Genomic DNA, 20,734 nt, shown 5'->3' with positions numbered 1-20,734 from the left:
ATTTGGATTGGATTTGGATTGGATTTGGATTGGATTTGGATTGGATTTGGATTGGATTTGGATTGGATTTGGATTGGATTTGGATTGGATTTGGATTGGATTTGGATTGGATTTGGATTGGATTTGGATTGGATTTGGATTGGATTTGGATTGGATTTGGATTGGATTTGGATTGGATTTGGATTGGATTTGGATTGGATTTGGATTGGATTTGGATTGGATTTTGATTGGATTTGGATTGGATTTTGATTGGATTTTGATTGGATTTGGATTGGATTTGGATTGGATTTGGATTGGATTTGGATTGGATTTGAATTGGATTTGGATTGGATTTGGATTGGATTTGGATTGGATTTGGATTGGATTTGGATTGGATTTGGATTGGATTTGGATTGGATTTGGATTGGATTTGGATTGGATTTGGATTGGATTTGGATTGGGATTGGATTTGGATTGGATTTGGATTGGATTTGGATTGGATTTGGATTGGATTTGGATTGGATTTGGATTGGATTTGGATTGGATTTGGATTGGATTTGGATTGGATTTGGATTGGATTTGGATTGGATTTGGATTGGATTTGGATTGGATTTGGATTGGATTTGGATTGGATTTGGATTGGATTTGGATTGGATTTAGATTGGATTTAGATTGGATTGGATTGGATTTGGATTGGATTTGGATTGGATTTGGATTGGATTTGGATTGGATTTGGATTGGATTTGGATTGGATTTGGATTGGATTTGGATTGGATTTGGAATGGATTTGGATTGGATTTGGATTGGATTTGGATTGGATTTGGATTCTCCCAGAATCCTAAGAGGGATTTTCCCAGAATCCTGAGAGGAATTTTCCCAGAATCCTGAGAGTGATTCTCCCAGAATTCTGAGAGGGATTGTCCCAGAATCCTGAGAGGAATTGTCCCAGAATCCTGAGAGGGCTTCTCCCAGAATCCTGAGAGAGATTCTCCCAGAATCCTGAGAGCGATTCTCCCAGAATCCTGAGAGGGATTTTCCCAGAATCCTGAGAGAGATTCTCCCAGAATCCTGAGAGGGATTCTCCCAGAATCCTGAGAGGGATTCTCCCAGAATCCTGAGAGGGATTCTCCCAGAATCCTGAGAGGGATTCTCCCAGAATCCTGAGAGGGATTCTCCCAGAATCCTGAGAGGGATTCTCCCAGAATCCTGAGAGGGATTCTCCCAGAATCCTGAGAGGGATTCTCCCAGAATCCTGAGAGGGATTCTCCCAGAATCCTGAGAGGGATTGTCCCAGAATCCTGAGAGGGATTGTCCCAGAATCCTGAGAAGGATTGTCCCAGAATCCTGAGAGGGATTCTCCCAGAATCCTGAGAGAGATTCTCCCAGAATCCTGAGAGAGATTCTCCCAGAATCTGAGAGAGATTCTCCCAGAATCCTGAGAGGGATTCTCCCAGAATCCTGAGAGGGATTCTCCCAGAATCCTGAGAAAGGATTTTTCCAGAACCCTGAGAGGGATTCTCTCAACATCGCCACGAAATCCACTGGAGTACCAAACAAAAATCAAATAAAACTACATTGGATTTGGATTGGATTTGGATTGGATTTGGATTGGATTTGAAATGGATTTGGATTTGGATTTGGATTTGTATTGGATTGGATTTGGATTGAATTTGGATTGCATTTGGATTGGATTTCTATTGGATTTGGATTGGATTTGGATTGGATTTGGATTGGATTTGGATTGGATTTGGATTGGATTTGGATTGGATTTGGATTGGATTTGGATTGGATTTGGATTGGATTTAGATTTGTAGGTATGTTTTGAAATATCTTAAAAGATGCAAATATAGTGACCAACACTGTAAACAGATTTAGAGGTGATAACGACCGATGAAAGCAGCTATTGTTAAAGAAGTTTGGGAAAAATGAAAGTGTGTTGCTCGTGTTTTCGGTGAACCGAAGCAAGAGTTCAGTTCTATTTTGCAGTTTACACCACATAACTCTCAGAGAGGTTCCCATATCGGTTCTGGAACATGTCGACACATCTACGGTTTCGTACATCGATAACCTTTCTATTAACCCTGTTTACGGTGGCGAACTCGGTAAGTGATCAAGGACGCTACTACGCACCATGGCTCATCTTTCCACCGACGGCACCTACCAGACATCAACTGATCAGCGGAATCGGTATACCTCTGGGAACTCCCGAATCCATAGTCAGCGGTTGGGTTCTAAAGGCCCAATACTTTCTACCGACTTCGGTCAACGATCTGCGACCCGTCTACCTCGAAGGGTGGAACGACAGTCGGAAATCTATCGCGAAGCGAGATACCCTTGCAGTCGTTACACCTTTACAAGGTTACGGAGCGTCCCAAAATGACGAAGTCCCCAAAGAAGACGATGACCTGTTCGACGATTCGGACGACGAATACTGGTCTACGCTGGATGAAGAGCAGCACGTGCGTGAAACCACCCGGCAGTCTTCAACCGCGAATGAAGATCTGTCTACGATTCCCGCTGGATACGATACGAACTTGTCTCGTTGGACAACGTACAAAGCCTTGGAGCAGATCGGAGCTGTCTACGGCGCGGGAGGTCGGGAATGCGTACTGCGGAGTATCTGCGAAGCGGCCAGTGCAGTGTTCACCCATACCGGAGGAATATTTGCCGAGTTGCTGCACATTGTCTTCACGTGAGTACCTACGGTAGAGTTCTATACCTACGAGCAATACGATCAACGTTCTTTGAATTTCAGACCTTCCACAACTACGGAGTCTATGTCAGACAACAGTGACGGTGAGTACTATCGAGCGGAACAACTCGGAAGGGATGGAGCCCCATGTCACCTGGTATTTCACGAATGTGGAATCTCCTTACTGGACATATTCACCGGAGTTCACGATTCGGAAACGAATGCTTTGACGGTAGCGCATGATAAATTGATGAAAAGATCTGTGTGATCATGTACATAGTGTTTATTTGTTTTCATCCGAAAAACCTTGTACACAGGATTCTTCTGTGTTTGTAAATTCTTAGAATTTATTCTAACATTATTTTGGGCATCGTCGAGGACTTCTCCAAGAATAATTCGGAGATTTTTCTAAGTAGTCTAGTACGGTTCTGCTTGATTATTTCTTATTTTGAGAAGCTTTTTTTGGATTCCTCAAGCAGATTTTTCTAAGATTCCTATAAATGTTGCTTATGGAAATCACCCACAATGTTATTCTTATGCCGTTTTTAATGATGAACCTGTGTTGAAACTGGATAAGTATACACGCAGAATAAACTAAGTTAAAATCAAAAATATTTGAGGTAAATTCAAATAAATTGTCATTTTTTTCAGGCAACAAAAATAAAACTGTTTGGAACAAATTGAACGTCACATTCGAAGCAAATGCAATCCATGTTTGAAAAAAAATGCATCTTCTGACAGATAATGTTAGAAATAAATGTAAATATTTTTGTTTTTTTTTGTGGCAGGAGACAAATTTCGTTCGTTTGGAACAAAAATATTCATGTTTATTCGGTAAACTGTTAATATGTTTAAAACTAAAATTTTAATTTTTAAAAATAATTCAATTACCCATTTATTTCTACAAAACCCATTGAGGAGCCCCTCGTTCAGCCGTCGAGAACATAAACAAAACTCACAAGTTCTAGCTGCAACATTAAACAAGATTTCCTTCTGCAAAAAAGGCAAGGTTCACCAAAAGTCTCCACGAAATACCGTTGTTTTCGGGAACATATGTTATCTAATAGATGTATACATGATGGTGGCATTGAAAGTACAACACGGGAGGTGGGTTTTTCCAGCGAAGGAAATGACTTTATAAGTTTAATGGGAAAACAAATTTTTCCGTAGGGCCGACCTGCCACAAAAAAAAACAAAAATATTTACATTTATTTCTAACATAATCTGTCAGAAGATGCATTTTTGTTTCAAACATGGGTTGCATTTGCTTCAAATGTGACTTTCGATTTGCTTCAAACAGTTTTATTTTTGTGGCCTGAACAAATTGACAATTTATTTGATTTTACCTCAAATATTTTTGATTTTAACATACAGCTTCCACTCGATAACTGGGCTTTGTCGACAGTCCAGTAAGCGAGCGCCGCTCGATAACTGGACTGAGCTTCCGGAGCCGGTGGCTATTGTTATATTTTGTTTTGTTTATCCATTTGTAAAATGTGAGGTTTCATTTCGCTTATTTTTAACAGATAACTGCTTTTTAACTGAACTTTGACCCAATTATCGAGCGCCCAGTTAAAAAGCAGTCCAGTTATCGAGCGGATGATGTACTTGGTTTCCACATGAACCACAAGAAATTTCGCCAAGTATCTAAATCTGTAAGAGTACGACTTCAATCTTATCATAGAATTTTACATCTAATAAGAAGCTTGGTTGAATTTCTAAATAATTATTGTGATTCTTAAATATTCATGGAAAAATAACATGCCATTTTTTCAGGATATTCCTCGCACGATTCCTTCAGAAATGTTTACAGATACTGATACTTCTGCAAGGATGCATCGACGAATTCCTCCAGCAATTCTCCCATAGCTTCCTTCAGTGCTTCCATCATGGATTCCTACAGAGTGTTCTTCTAGAATTGCTCTAGGGACCAGCCATTCCTCCTGAAATTTCCCCTAAGATATATTTACAGATTCCTCCAGTGATTGTGTCACAGCTTTTTTTTGTGAAATTCCTTCAGGAGTTTCTTCCAGGATTTTTTGTTTTCACAAAATTTTACCAGAAATCATTCAAAAATCAATTCAAGAATTCTTTAAAAAATTTGTACAAAAAAATCTCTAGAAGTTCATCTAAGGATTCCTTCAATGATTCGTCCAAAAAATCACTGCAGACATGGATTCCTACTCTAGGTATTTCGTCGTTAAGAAAACTCTCTCAGGATTCCCTTAGGAAGTTCTCATGGTATTGCTTCCGGTATCCCTCAAGGAATTTCTTCAGAAATTCTTGCATTCAAGAATTCCTCCAGAGATACACTCGACAGATCCTTCTGTATTTTTTTTTCAAAAAGCCACATCAGGAATTATTTTAACGAATTCCTCCAAGGACTCCCCTAGGTACTCATGCTGGGATTTCTTTAGGAATTCTTCCTGGAATTCATTCAAGAACTGCACCAGGAATGACTTCCTTCATGAACTGTTTCGAGATTCCCTTAGGAATTCCTCTTGGGATTGCTTCCGGAATTCCACCTGGGGTTTCTTCAGGAATTCCTCCAGGAATTCCTTAAGGAACTGCTATAGGGATGCCTACAGGAGTTCCTTCGCGAACTCTTCTTAGGATTCCATCAGGGTTTCTCCGAGAATTCCTTCTGTGATTTCTTGAGTTCATCCTCGTGGGAATTCTTCGGAAACTTCTCTTGAAATTCCCTCATGAATTCTTCCTGGGATACCTCCAGAAATTTCTCCAGGAGGAGAATTCCGAATTCCTCTGCGAATTTAAGAATTCTCCCATGAATTCTTAAGGGAATTTTTGCAGGGATTCCTCTGAAAATCCGTCAGGAATTTCAATGGAGATTTCTCCAGGAATTCCTACAGGCCTTACTCCAGAAATATCTTCAGGCGTTCCTCATATAATTCATCCAGGGATTCCTCTTTGAAATGCCAGTGAATCTTCAAGAAATTCCTCCAGAGAGTTCTATAGATATTCCTCTTGAAATTCTTCAGGGATTCTTTTAAGAATTCCTCCAAGGATTTCTGCAATTCTCTAAGGATTCCTCCGAGAATTTATGCAGGGATTCTTCCAGGAATTGATCCGAGAATTTATGCAGGGATTCCTCTACGAATTCCTATAGAGTTTCCTCCAAGAATTCGCCTACAGACTCCTTCAGGAATTCCTACAGGCATGTTTACAGTAATTCTTCCAGGAATTGCTCCAGGTATTCTTCTAGGAATTCCTTCATGAATTCCTTTAGGAAAACCTTTAGGGATTGCACTCAGGATTTCTCCAGGAATACCTCCAGGAGTTCCTCCAAGAATTCCTCCAGGGATTTCTATTAAGATTTCTATATGGATTCCTCCAGGAATTTCTCTGGGCTTACCTTCAAGCATTCCATCAGGAAATCCTCCAGGAATTTCTCAGGAATTGACTCCCTTAACAATTTCTCCAAGAATTTATCGAGGAATTACCCCAGGAATTCCTCTAGGGATACCTTCCGAAATCCCTCTAGGAATTTATCAAGGAATTCTTCCAGGAATTCCTCCGGAAATTTCTCCAGTAAATTCTCCAAGAAATTCTCCAGCGATTCCTTCAGAAATTTCCCCAGGAATTCATCCCAAAAATTATCCAGAATCCTTCCCAAGAATTCCTCTAGGGATCTGCATCTTCAAGATCTCTCCCACATATTCCTCCAGGAATTCCGTCAGGGATATCTTCAGGAATGTTTTAAGTAATTCCTCCAGGAATTACTCCAAGAATCCCCTTCTGAATTCCTCCGGGAATTTATTCAGGAATTCCTCCAAGGGTTCTACCGGAGACTTATCCAAAAATTGCTTCAGAAATTCTTCCTGAAATTCATCCAGAAATTTCTCTAGAAATTCACCCAGTGATTGCTCCGAGAATTCCTCCAGAAAATTCATCGAAGAATTCCTCTAGGAAATTCTTCAGGAATTCCTCCACGGTTTCATTTTCAAATTTCTCAAAGGATTTCGCCAGCAATTTGTCCTGAAGTTCCTCCAGAATTTCCTCCAGAGATTCCTCCAGGAATTGCCTCAGAAATTTCTCCATGGATTTTTTAAACTCATTCAGGGATCCCTCAGGTATCGCTCCAGAAATTTCTCTAGGAATTCATCGAAAGATTTATTCAGAAATTTCTTCCAGGAATCCTCCAGGAATTATTCTAGGGAATCTTCCAGAAATTTCTCCCGGATTTCATCCAGGAATGTCTTAAGAGATTTTCAAGAAATCCTCCTTGCTTCAGGATTTTTTTTAAAGAATTCCTTCAGGGATCCCTTCAGAAATTCCTCCTACAATTTCTTAAAGGATTGCTCCAGAAATCCCCCCGGGAATTCCTTCTAAGATTCCTTCAAGGATTCTCTAAGAGATTTCTCTAAGAATTGCTTCAAGGATTCATCCAGAAATACTTCCGAGGATTCCTCCAGGGTTTTTTTTTCCAGAAATGTCTCCAAGGATTTCTCCTGGAATTCATCAAGAAATTCTTCTAGGAATTGCTCCAGAAATTTCTAAAGGGATTCCTCCCAGATTTTCTCTAGAGATTACTCCAGGAATTCTTCCACGGATTTCTCCAGGAATTCATCCAGGATTTTCTCCAGAGATTCCTACAGGAAATTCTACAGTTAGTCTTTCAAAAATTCCTTCAAGGATTCCTCCAAGAATTCCTCTAGGGATTTCTCCAGGATTCCAGGGATTCTTCCACGGTCTCCTCCTTAAATTCCTCCCTCAGGAATTCCTCCTGGGATTTCTCCAAGGATTTTCTCAGGGATTGTTCGGGGAACCCTTCACGTATTGCTCCAGGAATTCCTTCGGTGATCCTTTCAGAAATTCCCGGGATCTCTTTAAAAAAAATATTCAGGGGTTCCTTCAGAAATTTCAGAAATCTTTCCATCATCTTTTTCAGGGATGAACCCAAGAATATCTCCAGGATTACCTGAAGATATCGAGGAACTCTTCCTGCGATTAGTACTGGAATTCTTTAAGATAATTTTGGATGAAAGCATACAGGAATCAGGATTTATCTTCTAGGAGTTCATCCGCGGATTTGTTCAGCCCCTGCAGCTCCTGCAAAGAAATTCCTTCAGAAATTCGTCCTGTGATTCTTTCAGGAATATATCCTGATATTCTTTTTTTTTACTCCAAGAAACCCTTCAAGAAGTTATCCTTTGATTTTTTTCAGGAACTCCTCTAGAGATTCCTCTAATTGTTTTTCCAGGAATGTTTTGAAGGTGTTCCTTTAGAAAGAAGAAAAATTGATCAAGTGACTCCTTCAGGAATTCCCTCGGGAATGCCTCAAGGGTTTCATTCACCGATTGTTTTAGGATTTCTTCAGGAATTTTATCAGAGATCTCCTTCCGAATAGTGTATTCCTCCGGAAATTTATCTTGGAATTTCTCCAAGAAGTTTCCTAAACATTTTCCAGGGATTCCTTCAGTAATCCCTACAGCATTTTCTTCAGGAGTTTATTCAGGGATTCTATCAGGATTTTTTGCAATAAGTTCTACAGCGCAGGTTTTGGTTGCGTAGAAGTTATTGTGACTAAATTTGAACAAATAAGTTCTAACATGCTAGAAGCGCGTTCAGACATTTCTTCAGGGAACTCACCTAGGGAAGACTCTTTTGGAATTCTCCCAAGGTTTCCTCCGGGAATTTCGGTAGGAAATGCATCATCTCTTGGAATTCTTTCTAAAATTCCTCCAGACATTTCTTTTTGAATACATTCCAGCGATTTTGTCCAGGAATTCCTCCAGGTGAATTCCAGATTTTTCCTAGAACTGCATTATTTGAGAGTTCTCTGGAAATACCTCCATAAAATTATTCAAGCATTTCAAGGGATTCTTGCTGGGATACCTCGAGGGTTTCCTCCAGTGATAGTTTCAAGGCTTCCACGAGAATACCTCCAATAATTCTTCCAAGGATCTTTCCGGAAATACATCAAACGATATTTCTCCAGGATTATGCTCTGAAATGTTCTACTAAGGAAACTGTTGAAGAAAATTATGAACAAAATTCTAGGTTAGTTCAAAAAAGAGTTCGCAATTTCCAAAAGAGTTTGGCTATGATTTCTTACGAAGTTTGTGTCCGCGCACGGAGCGTACATAATGTAAATATGTGTTTGTGTTTAATGTCATCCTAAGAGCCGATGCACACGAGCGTTAATTGACGCTGCGTGAATTCACGCTGCGTCGCCGCAGCGTTCCTGTGGGGCATGCGTTGACATTGCGTGCCGCACACGGTGCGGCGCGTTTGCGGTGCGGCAGCGTTGCGTTCTCGTGTGCATTCTCCCATTTGATTGTGTGTAACTCAGGACGCACTTGCGTGCACGCTGCGTGGACGCGCCGCCCGTGTGCATCGGCTCTAAATAATCCTCACCCGTAACATTTACATCCCAAAATCCCAACCAACTAATCCCGAGTCGACCGCGGGTTATTTCGGTCCCCCCTTACTAACACCTGTCTTTGTATCTAATGAATGGACGCGCACTACCCACCTGAACGGTAATGCTTCTGTTGCCTGGCAGGCGGTCGACGAGTGGCTGCCCATTTGAACGGGGACGACGACGGCCACCACATGCGAGCGGTGGCGGCGGCCAGAATCATCATGCGAGCGAAGCGAGGCAGGGACGCGAAGAACACGCTGCGACATGTTCGCATCGCAGCATCGAGCAGGGCACCGACGAATGCGAGCAAGGCTCGCGCTGATTGGTGCGTGGTGTATTTTGGGAATGTTGGGGTAGGGTATAAATGTAATGGAATTCGCTCGAAGAGCATCAGTTTGTGTTGATCAGTGATAGAATAACACCCTCATTCTTGTTTACGAGCGTATCTACCTTTCGAACGAATGTAACGATTCGAAAGTGTTCGAAAATCGTATTCTTGTTTTCGTTCGTATCCGTATCGAATCCTATTCGAATGCGAAAAAGTGTTGCCGCATCAGCACGCTCATTCGTAGCAATTCTAAACTGTCAAAACACGAAAAAAAAGAAAAAAGTCTTGTTTTTGTTTATTTTTACGTGATTGCGAAAAATAATTACACATCCGACTTTCTGAGGATACAACTGGAGCCGATCAAATTTTTCTTCGTTTGGTAACCGGATCGTACCGTTTAGCAGCAAAATTTAGTGGTAAGTATAACGAAACATTCTTGGTTGAGTAAATTAATTGCCATGACCTGTTTATAGAAATGGATACGGTGATGCTGGCCATCGCGGCGGAGGACGATGAGAGGGAGTACATGAGAAGGCAGCGTTCTAATTTGCGGAAGCGGTACGATATTTTGGAGATGCCGGATTCTGAGTAAGCCGATTTTGTTCACAGTAGTACGAATGTTCTAACCCTAATGCCGAACCGTAACATTTGTTTTTAGGTTTATCAAGAACTTCCGTCTAAATAAGCCGGCGTTTTTGTACATCCTTGGCGAGATCAAGGATGAATTTCCTCCTCAAAAGCAAGGAGGTCTTTCTGTGGAACGCAAACTTGCTGCTTCCTTGCGCTTTATGGCTGAAGGTAGCTACCAACACGGTGCCGGGAAGGACTTCGACGTAGCCGTAGCCCAGCCAACGTTTTCGAAAATACTCACCGAGATGGTCGATGCTTTGGAAAAAAAGATATGCCCACAGTGGATAACCCTTCGGATGTCAGATGAAGAAATGCGCCGAGCAAAAAGATATTTCTACGAAAAATCCGGCATCCCTGGAGTCGTAATGTGTGTGGACGGGACACATGTTAAAATAATCCCCCCTACCAGAAATCGTAACCTTTATTACAACCGCAAGGGCTTCTACAGTTTGAATGTAATGATGGTTAGTCAATTGATCTTTGATTATAAATGTATTTCTTATTGTATTTCATCTTTTATTGTTTTAGATGTGTGATGATGAACATCGCATTCGTTTTGTCGACGCAAGTTACCAAGGTTCAAATCACGACTCACATGTATGGAGACTGAGTGCTGCGCGGAACTATTTTCAGCATCGCCATAGGAATGGAGACCGAAACACCAAAATCTTGGGTAATCATAAGTTGAAGCCACAAATAAGAAATGGTGATAACTTTTTATTTATTTTTAGGTGATGCTGGTTATCCATCAGAACCCTGGTTAATAACTCCTCATAGATCACCAGATGTTGGAAGTGCTGAAAGTAATTTTAACACCCGCCACACTTCGGCACGAAACATTATTGAAAGAACAATCGGCATTGTTAAAAATCGATTTCGATGCATCTTGGCTGCTCGTCAACTTCATTATGCTCCTTTGAAATCCTCGAAAATCATAAATGTGTGCTGTGCATTGCATAACATCTGTTTAACTTATCGCGAAGATTACTTGAACGACAACGTGGAAGAATGAGACAATATTTCACTTGGGTTTGTGCATATATGATCATGAATTTATACAGATTTTAATAAAAACATACCAGGAATATTTAAACATTGGTATTCAAATTATGAAAAACCTAATTTATAAGGCAAACGCATGCGAAAGAAATACTACAAAAATGAAAAAAATACTCCGGGGATTCCCATAGGAAATCCTTCAGGAATTCTTCCAGGAGTTCCTCCAGTTTTCTTCATGGATTCCTCCAGTAACCTCCAAAGATTCCTTCAGGGGTTCTTCCAGAGATTCCTCCAAGAAATCCTCTAGGAATTACTCAATGGATTTTTCCAAGGGATCCTTCAGAAATCTCCAGGGATTTTAGTCTTGTTGGTCCAGGAAATCCTTTAGGGATCCCTCCTGAGATTACTCCGAAGATTCCTATAGGAATTCCTCCAGAAATTCTTCCAGGAGGTTCTCCAGTAATCTCGATGAATTCCTCCAGTAATCTCCAAAGATTCCTCCAGGAATTCCTTCAGGGCTTCTTACAGGGATTCCTCCAAAAAATCCTCCAGGAATCCCCAGAGATTCCGCCAGTAATCTTGTTGGTCCAGGAAATCCTTCAGGGGTTCCTTCTGAGATTACTCCGTGGATTCCTATAGGAATTTCTCCAGATATTCTTCCAGGGGTTCCTCCAGCAATCTTCATGGATTCCTCCACTAATCTCCAAAGATTCCTTCAGGGGTTCTTCCAGAGATTACTCCAAAAGAGCCTCCAAGGATTTCTCTAGGACTTCCTTAATGGATTTTTCCAAGGAATCCTTCAGAAGTCTCCAGGAATTCCACCAGTAATCTTGTTGGTCCAGGAAATCCTTTAGGGATTCCTCCTGAGATTACTCCGAAGATTCATACAGGAATTCTTCCAGGTGTTCCTCCAGTAATCTCCATGGATTCTTCCAGTAATCTCCAAAGATTCCTTCAGGCATTCCTTCAGGGCTTCTTCTAGGGATTCTTCCAAGATAGCCTCCAAGGAATCATCCAGAAATCCCCAGGAATTCCATCAGTAATCTTGTTGTTCCAGGAAATCCTTCAGAGATTCTTCCTGAGATTACTCCGTGGATTCCTATAGGAATTTCTCCAAAAATTCTTTCAGGGGTTCCTCCAGCATTCTCCATGGATTCCTCCAGTAAACCCCAGTAATTCCTCCAGGAATTCCTTCAGGGGTTCTTCCAGGGATCCCTCCATGAAAGCCTCCAAGGATTCCTCTTGGAATTTCTCAATGGATCTTTCCAAGGAATCATTCAGAAATCTTCAGGGATTCCGCCAGTAATCTCTAAGGATTCCTCTAGGAATTGCCTCAGCGGTTCCTCCAAGAATTTTTCCAGGGATTTCTCTAGAAATTCCTTCAGAGATTTCTGCAGGAATTCCTTCAGGGATTCTTTCAGGACTTCATCCAGGGATTTCTTCAGGAATTCCTCCGAGGATTCTTCCAGTAATCTACAAGGATTAATCCAGGAATGCATTCCAAGATACTTCAAAAACATCCTGCAGGGATTCCTCCTGGAAATTCCACAGGGATTCCTCTAGGAAATTACGCAGGAATTCCTCAATATATTCCTCCAGACATTTCCCCAGGAACTCCTCCTGAAATTACTCCAGTAAACTCCAGGGATTCATTCAAGGATTCTTCCAGGAATTCCTCCAGAGGTTCCCTCAATGATTCCTCCAGTAATCTCCAGCATGGGCGAAACAAAGAATTTTTGCCAGGGGTGCACTACAAACAAATATTCATTAGTTCATCCATTCATCATTCATCGCCACAGCAATGCATTTAAATTCTTGGGGGTGCCTGACACCCCCGGCATCCCCAGTAGTTTCGCCCATGATCTCCAGGGGTTACTACAGGAATTCCTCCAGGAATTTATCCAAGGATTCATCTAGGTATTTCTCCAAGAATTTACTGGATTCATCCAGTAATCAACAGGGATTTCTCCAGGGATTCTTCCAGGAATTCGTCCAATGATTCCTCCATGAATTTCTCCATGATTTTTTTTTCAGGGATTCCTCCAGGTATTACTCCAGTGAACTTCAAGGATTCCTTAAGGAATTCCTCCAGCAGTTCTTCCAGCGATTCCCCCAGTGATTCCTCTAGTATTCTTTAGGGATTGCTATAGGAATTTCTCCAGGGATTTATCTAGATATTCCTCCAAGAATTCCTGGATTCGTTCAGAGATTCCTAAAGGAATTTCTTCGAAGATTCCTCCAGGGGTTGCTCCATGAAGTCCACCAGAGGTTCCACTAGGAATTCGTCCAAGAGTTTCTCAAGGTTTCCCTGGGGAATACCTGCAGGATTTTTTTGTAGGATTCGGTGTAGGAATCCCTGAAGAAATTCCTGGAATCCCTACAAAATTTCCAGAAGGAATCCAGGATTTCTTGTAGTTTCTGTAGGAATACCTGTATGAATCTTTGCTATCCCTGGAGATTGCTGGAAGAATTACCGATGGATTCTCTGGAGGAACTCCTGAAAGAATCATTGGAGGAATCCCTGGAGATTGCTGGAAGAATTACTGATGGATTCTCTGGAGGAGTCCCTGGAGATTGCTGGAAGAATTACTGATGGATTCTCTGGAGGAACTCCTGAAAGAATCATTGGAGGAATCCCTGGAGATTGCTGGAAGAATTACTGATGGATTCTCTGGAGGAGTCCCTGGAGATTGCTGGAAGAATTACTGATGGATTCTCTGGAGGAACTCCTGAAAGAATCATTGGAGGAATTCCTGGTGAATTTCCAGGAGGAATCCCTGGAGGAACTCCTAGAGGAATTCATGGAGGAATTCCAGGAAGAATCACTGGACAAATTCCAGGAGGAATCCCAGGAGAAATCCCTGGAGGAATCCCCGGAGAAATCCTTGGAGGAATCCTTGGAAGAATTCCAGGAGCAATCCCTATAGGAAATTCTGGATGAAACCCTGGAGGCATCCGTGGATTACTCCGTGGAGGAATTTCTGAACGATTCTCTGGAGGAATCCTCGAAAAAATACAAGTAGGAAACTCTGGAGGAATTCCTAAAGCAATGGGGCACGTTCGATGTAGTACTAGATTTGTAGTAATGAGCTGAATTTTAGTATGGTGAGAAGGTCAGTTCTCTGTTTCTGCAATAAAATGGTTCAAAAAGCGTGGGTATTATAATTCCTTGCCTAATTAGATGCTGTTTGAGCAAAACTTTGGATAACTATTTTGTTTATGTTGCAAGAAATGGAGAAAACAACAACACTGTTGCCCAAAGTTTTGCCCAAACAGCATCAAATTAGGCTAAGAATCATAATACCCACGCTTTTTGTACCATTTTATTGCAGAAACAGAGAACTGACTACTACTAAAATTCAGCTCATTACTTCAAATCTAGTACTTCACCGATCTGTCCTATTCCTGAAATAATCCTTGGAGGCAATTCCTGAAATAATCCTTGGAGGAATTCCCTGAAAGAATTTCAGGATCCAATCATGAATGAATCCCTGGAAGTATCTGGAGGAATTCCCGGAGAAATTTCTGTGAGAATCCCTGAAGGAATTTCTTAAGGAATCCCTGGAGACATCTCTGGCGAAATTACTAGAGGAGATTTTTGATGAATTCCTGAAGAAATCTGTGGAGCAATCCCTAGATAAATCTCAGTAGGTAATTCTGAAGAAAGCACTGGAAAAATGTCTGCAGAATATTCTAGAGGAATAAATAGATAAATTCCTGAAGTAATCTTGGGTGATTACTGAAGGAATTCCTGGATTAGGTCTTTAAAAAATCCCTGGATGAATTCCTGGAGCAATCCCAGGAGGTCTTTCTAGAGGAATCCCTAGAAGAATTTCTGGGGAATTTTTGAAGGAATATCTGGAGAAATCCCTGGAAAAATTTCTGTAGAATATTCTGGAGGAACGACTGGATAAATTCCTGAAGGAATCCTGGGGGATTACTGAAAAAATCTCTGAAAGAATTCCCGAAGGAATCCGTGGAGGAATTCGTAGAAAAAATCCCTGGAGGAATCGCTGGGGGGCATTCCTGGATGAGGAAATTCCCTGTAGGATCGCTAGAGGTATCCTTGGAATTCCTGGATGAATTACTGAAGGAATCCCTGGAGGGATTTCCGGAGAAATTACTTACTTACTTGATGGGCTACAACTCGTAGCGGTGAGTCTATGCCGAATGAAGTATCAGCCTCCTCCACTGGTCTCGGTCCTGGGCCAATCGTCTCTGACCGTCGTTAACCGCGTCTAACTGCTGCTCACTTAGCAACGGTTAGGGAGGGTTAGAAATGGATAAATGCGGATATTCCAGTTAGAAAAGGATATGTCATTCCCCTTGGAATTTCTGGATGATTCCCTGGAAAGATCCTTGGGCGAATACAAGTAGGATCATGAGTAGGATACTCTGCAGGAATTCCTGAAGTAATACCTTGAATAATCTTTGGAGGAATTCGTGAAGTATTTCCTGGAAGAATTTTCGGAGGAATCCTTGGGGGATTGGATAAATTTTTGAAGGAATTTTAGGAGGAACTCCTGGATGCAATCCAGGAGAATTGAGGAGTAATTTTTGGAGGAATCCCTTGCGGGACTTCTGGATGAATTCCTGGAGGAATCCCTCTAGTAACTTCTGGAGGAATCCTTGAAGGAGTTTTTGAAGGAATCCCTGGAGAAATCCGAGGAACAATTTCTGCAGAATATTCTGGAGGAATGCCTCGAGAAATTCCTCGATTAATTCCTGGAGTAATTGCTGGAGGAGTCCTTGATGCTTACTTGAGGAGTCTCTGGAGATTATTGAAGATATCCCTGAAAGAATTCCCGAAGGAATTTGTGGAGGAATTCGTAGAGAAATCTTTGGTGGATTTTTTGGAGGAATTCCTAGAGTAATTCTTAAAGGAATTCCTGGGGGAACTATCGTGGATTTCTTTGTAGGAATTTCTGGATGATTTCCTGGTGGGATCCTTGAAATTCCTGGATGAGTTACTAAAGCAACCTCTGGAGGGATTCCTGGAGAAATCACTGGAGGAGTTCATCGAAAAATTCCTTCAGAATTTCCTCTAGGAGTCCGTGCAAGATTTCTTGAAGGAGTGCCTGAATAAATTCCGAGAAATCTCTTGAGGAATTATTTTCGAAATTTCTAGAGGAGCCCTTGGAAAAATTCCTGTAAAAAATCCTGGAAGGACCCCTGGAAAATTTTCTGAATGAATTCTTTGAGGAATCCTAGGAGGAACTTCTAAACTATTCCCTGGAGCGATCTTTGCAGGAATACAAGTACGAATCTCGGAAAAAAATTACTGGACCAATTCTTGGAGGAATTTGTGAAAGATTTTCTGGAGGAATTCGTGCAGGAATCCCTGAAAGATTTTTGAGGAATTTTAGGATGAATTTTTGAAGCAATCCCTGGAGTAATTTCTGAAGAAACTCCTGGAGGAATCCCTGAAGGAATTACTGGAGAAATCCCTTGAGGAATTTCTGGAGCAATCTCTGGAGGAAATTTTGGAAGAACCCCTGGAGGAAATTCTGGAGGAATCCCCGGAAGAATTCCTGGAGAAATTTTTTGAGTATTCCTGAAGGAATCCCTTGACGTCTTCCTGGAGTTATCCCTGAAGAAATTCCTGGAGAAATCCGTGTAGGAATTCCCGTAGGAATCCCTGCAGCATTTCTCGGAAGAATTCCAATGAAAATCACAATAGATTCCACCATAATTGCCACCAATGATAACACCACAGACAAACAGACGTATCACTTGGAACAAATTGCGATAAAAATCATCGTCATGAAAACATAATCGCCCAATACTAACCAACCTGTGTTACGCAAACCACTCAGTAGGTGGCGGTAGTGAGCAAACGTCAAACAAGCGCAAAATCGATGCGAGCGCCATGATCGAAACCGCCGTTGAATTACCCTTTTCATGAGAAGTGAGTAGAGTGAAACGTCTGTTTGTCTGTGATTAAACAAATAAACTTCAGAAGTAAGTTTTATTTATTGTAAGTAGATACATAAAATTAGATTTGAAAATGTGATTCACAAACGATCCAATTGAAGCGCCAGGATTTCTCGTTTAGTCTTTAATTTTTCGAGTGAAATTTTCTCCATCTCGAGATTGTGTCGCCGTTGCTCCTTGAGCTGTTCGGCTTGCAGTGCTTGGATCTCGTGCATCCGCTTGGATACCTGTTTGGCGTAGTACGCCAGATCCTCCATTTTTTTAGATTGCGACTGCAATGCATCCACTACGTCGTGGTGGAATTTCTTCTGCTGCTTCACCTGCGACTCAAGAAGATCCAAGCTCGCTGGAGCACGCCTCTTCCGCCTTGCTGGTTCCCTCAGGCCTTCGCGATCCGCTGCTTCATCAACGCCTCCGTCTACTTGGTCTTCAGCTTCCGGGTCCATATTTTCGTCCGGCTCAAGGGGGGCGCCGAATGAGATCGACTCATCAACACCATCTACTGCCGCTACAAGCCCAGCAAGATCAACAACTCTCTCTTCCAGAGCAGATAACTCAATGATCTTGCAGGGACCGCCTCCTGTAGCTTGCTGTTCCTTCCGATTGTTGGCAAGTTTTCGTTTTAAGTTTGATTTCCAGTCGGCCCATACCTAATAAAAACATATTTAGCAATGCATAAATTTTCTTGGAGATAGCTATCAGAAAACTTACTTTTTTCCACTCTCCCGACGTTTTTATTGGTGGTCCGAGACTGTTCAATTCCTTCGACAAATTCTCCCAAAAAGGACCGGTGTCGAATCGCGCAAAACCCTTGGCGATGTCTGGTTGCTCCTCCAATTCTTCTACCAGTCTTAAGAACTGGTCTTTGTTCGTGCTCTTACCTTTGGATCGTTTTGACCTGAAAAGCGTATTTAGGAATAAAATACTGAATGGTAAATTACATACCATCAATACTTACATTCTGCGGTGCAGAAAATAGTAACAGCAGACCGTAGAACTGAAGAAAAACAATTAAAAATGTATTTCAAAGCAAAAACTCTCGCGTTTCGTTATCCGCATCCGCAAGAACCGAGTAGCGAATTAAAAGTAAACAAAAATACGCGTTCGATCGAAAACCAGAATGATCCAAGCATTCGAAAAAAGTGATGTTCGAAAAATCGAATGCTTCGAATAGGTTCGAACGAAAACAAGAATGCAAACGAGGTATACTTTCGAACGTATCCAATTCGATCGGAAACAAGAATGAGGGTGTAAACATCGTTGGAAATTATTCCCAAGCGTTTCTCTTGGACAGCCGAACAATCAGCCTTTTACAAGGCTAACCACTTGAGAGTTATTCGAAGTCGTCGAGCTATCGTCTGCAGCTTTGTTCCTGCGGCCCTCTTCAGTGGGAAGAGCCGGCCAACCTCCGTCCAGTGTCCGTGATCGGACAGTTTGAATACCTGAAATAGTTGATTCCTTGAATTTTCCCAGAAGTTCCTGCTGTAATTCCATCAGTATCTCCGAATGGGATTAATCCAAATACCTCTTTTTAAATTCCTGCTGGAGTGCTTTTCATTCATACCTTCATTCTCGGACTCCTGCAATAACTTCTATTGGATTTCCTCCAGAACAGTCTTTCCTTTGCAATTTCTTACTGGGTTTCCTGTCGGTTGCCTGCAACAATTCATTCCGGAAGTTTTGAAGGTGTCCGATCAGACTAAGGCCTGAGTGTCCTCTGCTCCATCGACTTGGTTCATAGCTGTGTGTCTCCAGTTCCATACTCTGCGAACGTCCGCAAACCTTCCTCCACTTGATCGACACACCTAGCTCGCTGCGCATCATGCCTTCTTGTACCGGTCGGATGTCTCTCGAAAACCATTTCAATCGAATTGCTATCAGCCATCCTGATGACGTGTCCTACCCATCGTAGTCTCCCGATTTTCGCGGCGTGGGCGATGGTTGGTTCTCTTAGCAGCTGATGCAGTTCTTGATTCATTCGGCTTCTCCAAGTCCCGTTTTCCATCTGCACTCTGCCGTAGATAGTACGCGAAAACTCCAAAAGCGCGTTGGTCCTCTGCACGTTGGGTCCATGTTTCGTGCCCATAGAGGACTATCGGTCTAATCAGCGTTTTGTTGATCGTTGACTTCGTGTGACAGCGAACTTTGTTCGATCGTAGAGTTCTGCGAAGTCCAAAGTAAGCTCGATTTCCTGCTACAATGCGTCTCTAAATTTCCCTGCTGGTGTCGTTGTAGACGATCACCAATGAGCCCAAGTACACGATTGAAGGAATGAAAAATGCACTAGCACCTCCAGGTGGATTATTTTTAGTTTTTGCATAAAGTAATTAGCACTGATCTCAGCTTTGAAGTGACATACACAAAACCTCAGAGAAGTCAAGCATCCTAAACATTGCTTTAGAAAGCAATCATGTTTCGACCACATCGCATCCTAAACCTCACCCACGTGACGCTGATTCTAGCAGTGCAAGTCCTAAAGGTGCATACCGAGGTGCTGCAACGTTCGTCACGCGCCGTCGTACACTTTCCCATGGGAACGTCCAACGGGGTAAGTTGATCGAGTGAATCATGTATCCCGACTGTGCCTAATCTTTATGATTGTCCAAGTTCCTGATAGCAATTGCCATCCCGTTGGAGATCCCCGGTCGAAACATCTATCTGTCGCACAATTTCGAAATGAACTACGGGTTACCCACGAATGCAACGCAGTTCCGGTTGTGGTACGACTTGTTCAAAAACACCAAGTACAATGTGGCCGAAGCGGTTCGACGAAGGCGGAGTATTGAAATGGGAAGCAGATTCAGTCGACGGTTCGTGTACGAGCTGCTGGCGGAACGGATGGGTTTGTGAGTATCATTCTGGTATTACTTATGCCGTTTTTCTTTTTGATCCAGTTTCAACCCCAACCCGACTTCGGTTTCGCTTGTACTAAAGTTTGTTTGACGTTTGTTTGTTTACACATTTTCTGCCAATCCAGTTCCAACCCAGGTTCAAAAAGAAAAACGGCATTAAACATATTGAAAATTTCCTATACCTTCTGCATATGTTCCAGATATGGTTACAACGGGACGGCCTGCATCCATAAAGCAATTTGTGAAACATTCGAGGCGCCTTTCTATCACTACAATGGAGTTCTAGGGGACGTTGCACATGTGGTGTTCAGGTAAATCCCGTTTATACTTCACTAATGAATATAGGGAATCGCGCTACTTGGGCGGTGGCTTCTATATTCGTCTGTTTTCCACTATAACTCAGTCAATCTTGAACCAATTGACACAATTCTTGGAATGCGGTGAGATAGGTATAGTATCTACCCGTGTACAAAATTTCAAGTCAATCGGTTCAAAATTGACCGAGTTACAGTGGAAAACAGACGATAATAACAGACGAAGAAAACCACCGCCCAAGTAGCGCGATACCCTACTAAGCATATGTTTTTCTTTCGTAGTCCTTCTGCTTCGAAAGATGAGGACTTACCTCGATCATATTATCAGGCGGAAATGGATGGCTACATGGGCAATTGCATAAAATATAACAAATTTTGTCCGACAGGTATTTTCGATTTCGTGTCAGTTGTAACTCATGCTTGAGAAAAATATCAATAATACATATGTATGACAGAAGCACAATTTCTATTGGGTTTTGATTTATTTGTGTTTTAACCTTTTAATTGTACTTTACCACCGCTAGTCCAGTTTTGGCGTTTCAAATTTCAGACAGATATGTGCACATATACAAACCTTATTGCGCATTGCGCGGTTATAAGTGCGACGATGAAGTGCGGAAT

General features: G+C 41.9%; 4 protein-coding genes across 5 annotated transcripts; 3 read left to right on the top strand and 1 right to left on the bottom strand.

Annotated features, from left to right (window-relative positions):
• Positions 1-1,666: 1,666 nt before the first annotated feature.
• LOC109425546 (uncharacterized) lies at positions 1,667-2,946 on the top strand. The gene is made up of 2 exons (XM_019700792.3): positions 1,667-2,671; positions 2,735-2,946. Exons 1-2 carry the CDS (start codon positions 2,013-2,015, stop codon positions 2,937-2,939), a joined length of 864 nt encoding a protein of 287 aa, XP_019556337.2. The 5' UTR covers positions 1,667-2,012; the 3' UTR covers positions 2,940-2,946.
• Positions 2,947-9,495: 6,549 nt separating this feature from the next.
• Positions 9,496-11,219, top strand: LOC109398787 (putative nuclease HARBI1). 2 transcript variants are annotated; one of them, XM_019671181.3, is made up of 5 exons: positions 9,496-9,800; positions 9,858-9,972; positions 10,043-10,478; positions 10,543-10,687; positions 10,746-11,219. In XM_019671181.3, exons 2-5 carry the CDS (start codon positions 9,860-9,862, stop codon positions 11,024-11,026), a joined length of 975 nt encoding a protein of 324 aa, XP_019526726.1. In that variant the 5' UTR covers positions 9,496-9,800; positions 9,858-9,859; the 3' UTR covers positions 11,027-11,219. The 2 variants fall into 2 exon arrangements, with proteins under 2 accessions (XP_019526726.1, XP_019526727.1); XM_019671182.3 differs by having other exon boundaries at positions 9,496-9,972.
• A 5,144-nt stretch (positions 11,220-16,363) lies between these two features.
• Positions 16,364-18,192, bottom strand: LOC109398789 (uncharacterized). The gene is made up of 2 exons (XM_062859573.1): positions 17,659-18,192; positions 16,364-17,597 (listed from the first exon to the last, which is right to left on the bottom strand). Exons 1-2 carry the CDS (start codon positions 17,893-17,895, stop codon positions 17,028-17,030), a joined length of 807 nt encoding a protein of 268 aa, XP_062715557.1. The 5' UTR covers positions 17,896-18,192; the 3' UTR covers positions 16,364-17,027.
• A 1,138-nt stretch (positions 18,193-19,330) lies between these two features.
• On the top strand, positions 19,331-20,114 carry LOC109425558 (uncharacterized). Its single transcript, XM_062857387.1, has 3 exons — positions 19,331-19,495; positions 19,555-19,793; positions 20,000-20,114. Exons 1-3 carry the CDS (start codon positions 19,358-19,360, stop codon positions 20,112-20,114), a joined length of 492 nt encoding a protein of 163 aa, XP_062713371.1. The 5' UTR covers positions 19,331-19,357.
• The last annotated feature ends 620 nt before the right edge of the window (positions 20,115-20,734 follow it).

This window comes from Aedes albopictus, chromosome 3 (assembly GCF_035046485.1).
Source record: "Aedes albopictus strain Foshan chromosome 3, AalbF5, whole genome shotgun sequence".
Classification (NCBI taxonomy): domain Eukaryota; kingdom Metazoa; phylum Arthropoda; class Insecta; order Diptera; family Culicidae; genus Aedes; species Aedes albopictus.
The sequence above is the reverse complement of the archived record's forward strand: the minus strand, read 5'-3'. Positions and strand labels throughout refer to the sequence as shown.

What these genes read in the sequence shown, in the direction of transcription:
- LOC109425546 (XM_019700792.3), top strand. Translation starts at nt 2,013, where the DNA reads ATGTCGACACATCTACGGTTTCGTACATCGATAACCTTTCTATTAACC. An exon ending in TTGCTGCACATTGTCTTCAC is followed by an intron (nt 2,672 to 2,734) that starts GTGAGTACCTAC and finishes TTTGAATTTCAG; the next exon opens with ACCTTCCACAACTACGGAGT.
- LOC109398789 (XM_062859573.1), bottom strand. Translation starts at nt 17,895, where the DNA reads ATGGTATGTAATTTACCATTCAGTATTTTATTCCTAAATACGCTTTTC. An exon ending in CGTCGGGAGAGTGGAAAAAA is followed by an intron (nt 17,598 to 17,658) that starts GTAAGTTTTCTG and finishes TGTTTTTATTAG; the next exon opens with GTATGGGCCGACTGGAAATC.
- LOC109398787 (XM_019671181.3), top strand. Translation starts at nt 9,860, where the DNA reads ATGGATACGGTGATGCTGGCCATCGCGGCGGAGGACGATGAGAGGGAG. An exon ending in ACAGTTTGAATGTAATGATG is followed by an intron (nt 10,479 to 10,542) that starts GTTAGTCAATTG and finishes TTATTGTTTTAG; the next exon opens with ATGTGTGATGATGAACATCG. An exon ending in CCGAAACACCAAAATCTTGG is followed by an intron (nt 10,688 to 10,745) that starts GTAATCATAAGT and finishes ATTTATTTTTAG; the next exon opens with GTGATGCTGGTTATCCATCA.
- LOC109425558 (XM_062857387.1), top strand. Translation starts at nt 19,358, where the DNA reads ATGTTTCGACCACATCGCATCCTAAACCTCACCCACGTGACGCTGATT. An exon ending in CCATGGGAACGTCCAACGGG is followed by an intron (nt 19,496 to 19,554) that starts GTAAGTTGATCG and finishes TGATTGTCCAAG; the next exon opens with TTCCTGATAGCAATTGCCAT. An exon ending in CTGGCGGAACGGATGGGTTT is followed by an intron (nt 19,794 to 19,999) that starts GTGAGTATCATT and finishes CATATGTTCCAG; the next exon opens with ATATGGTTACAACGGGACGG.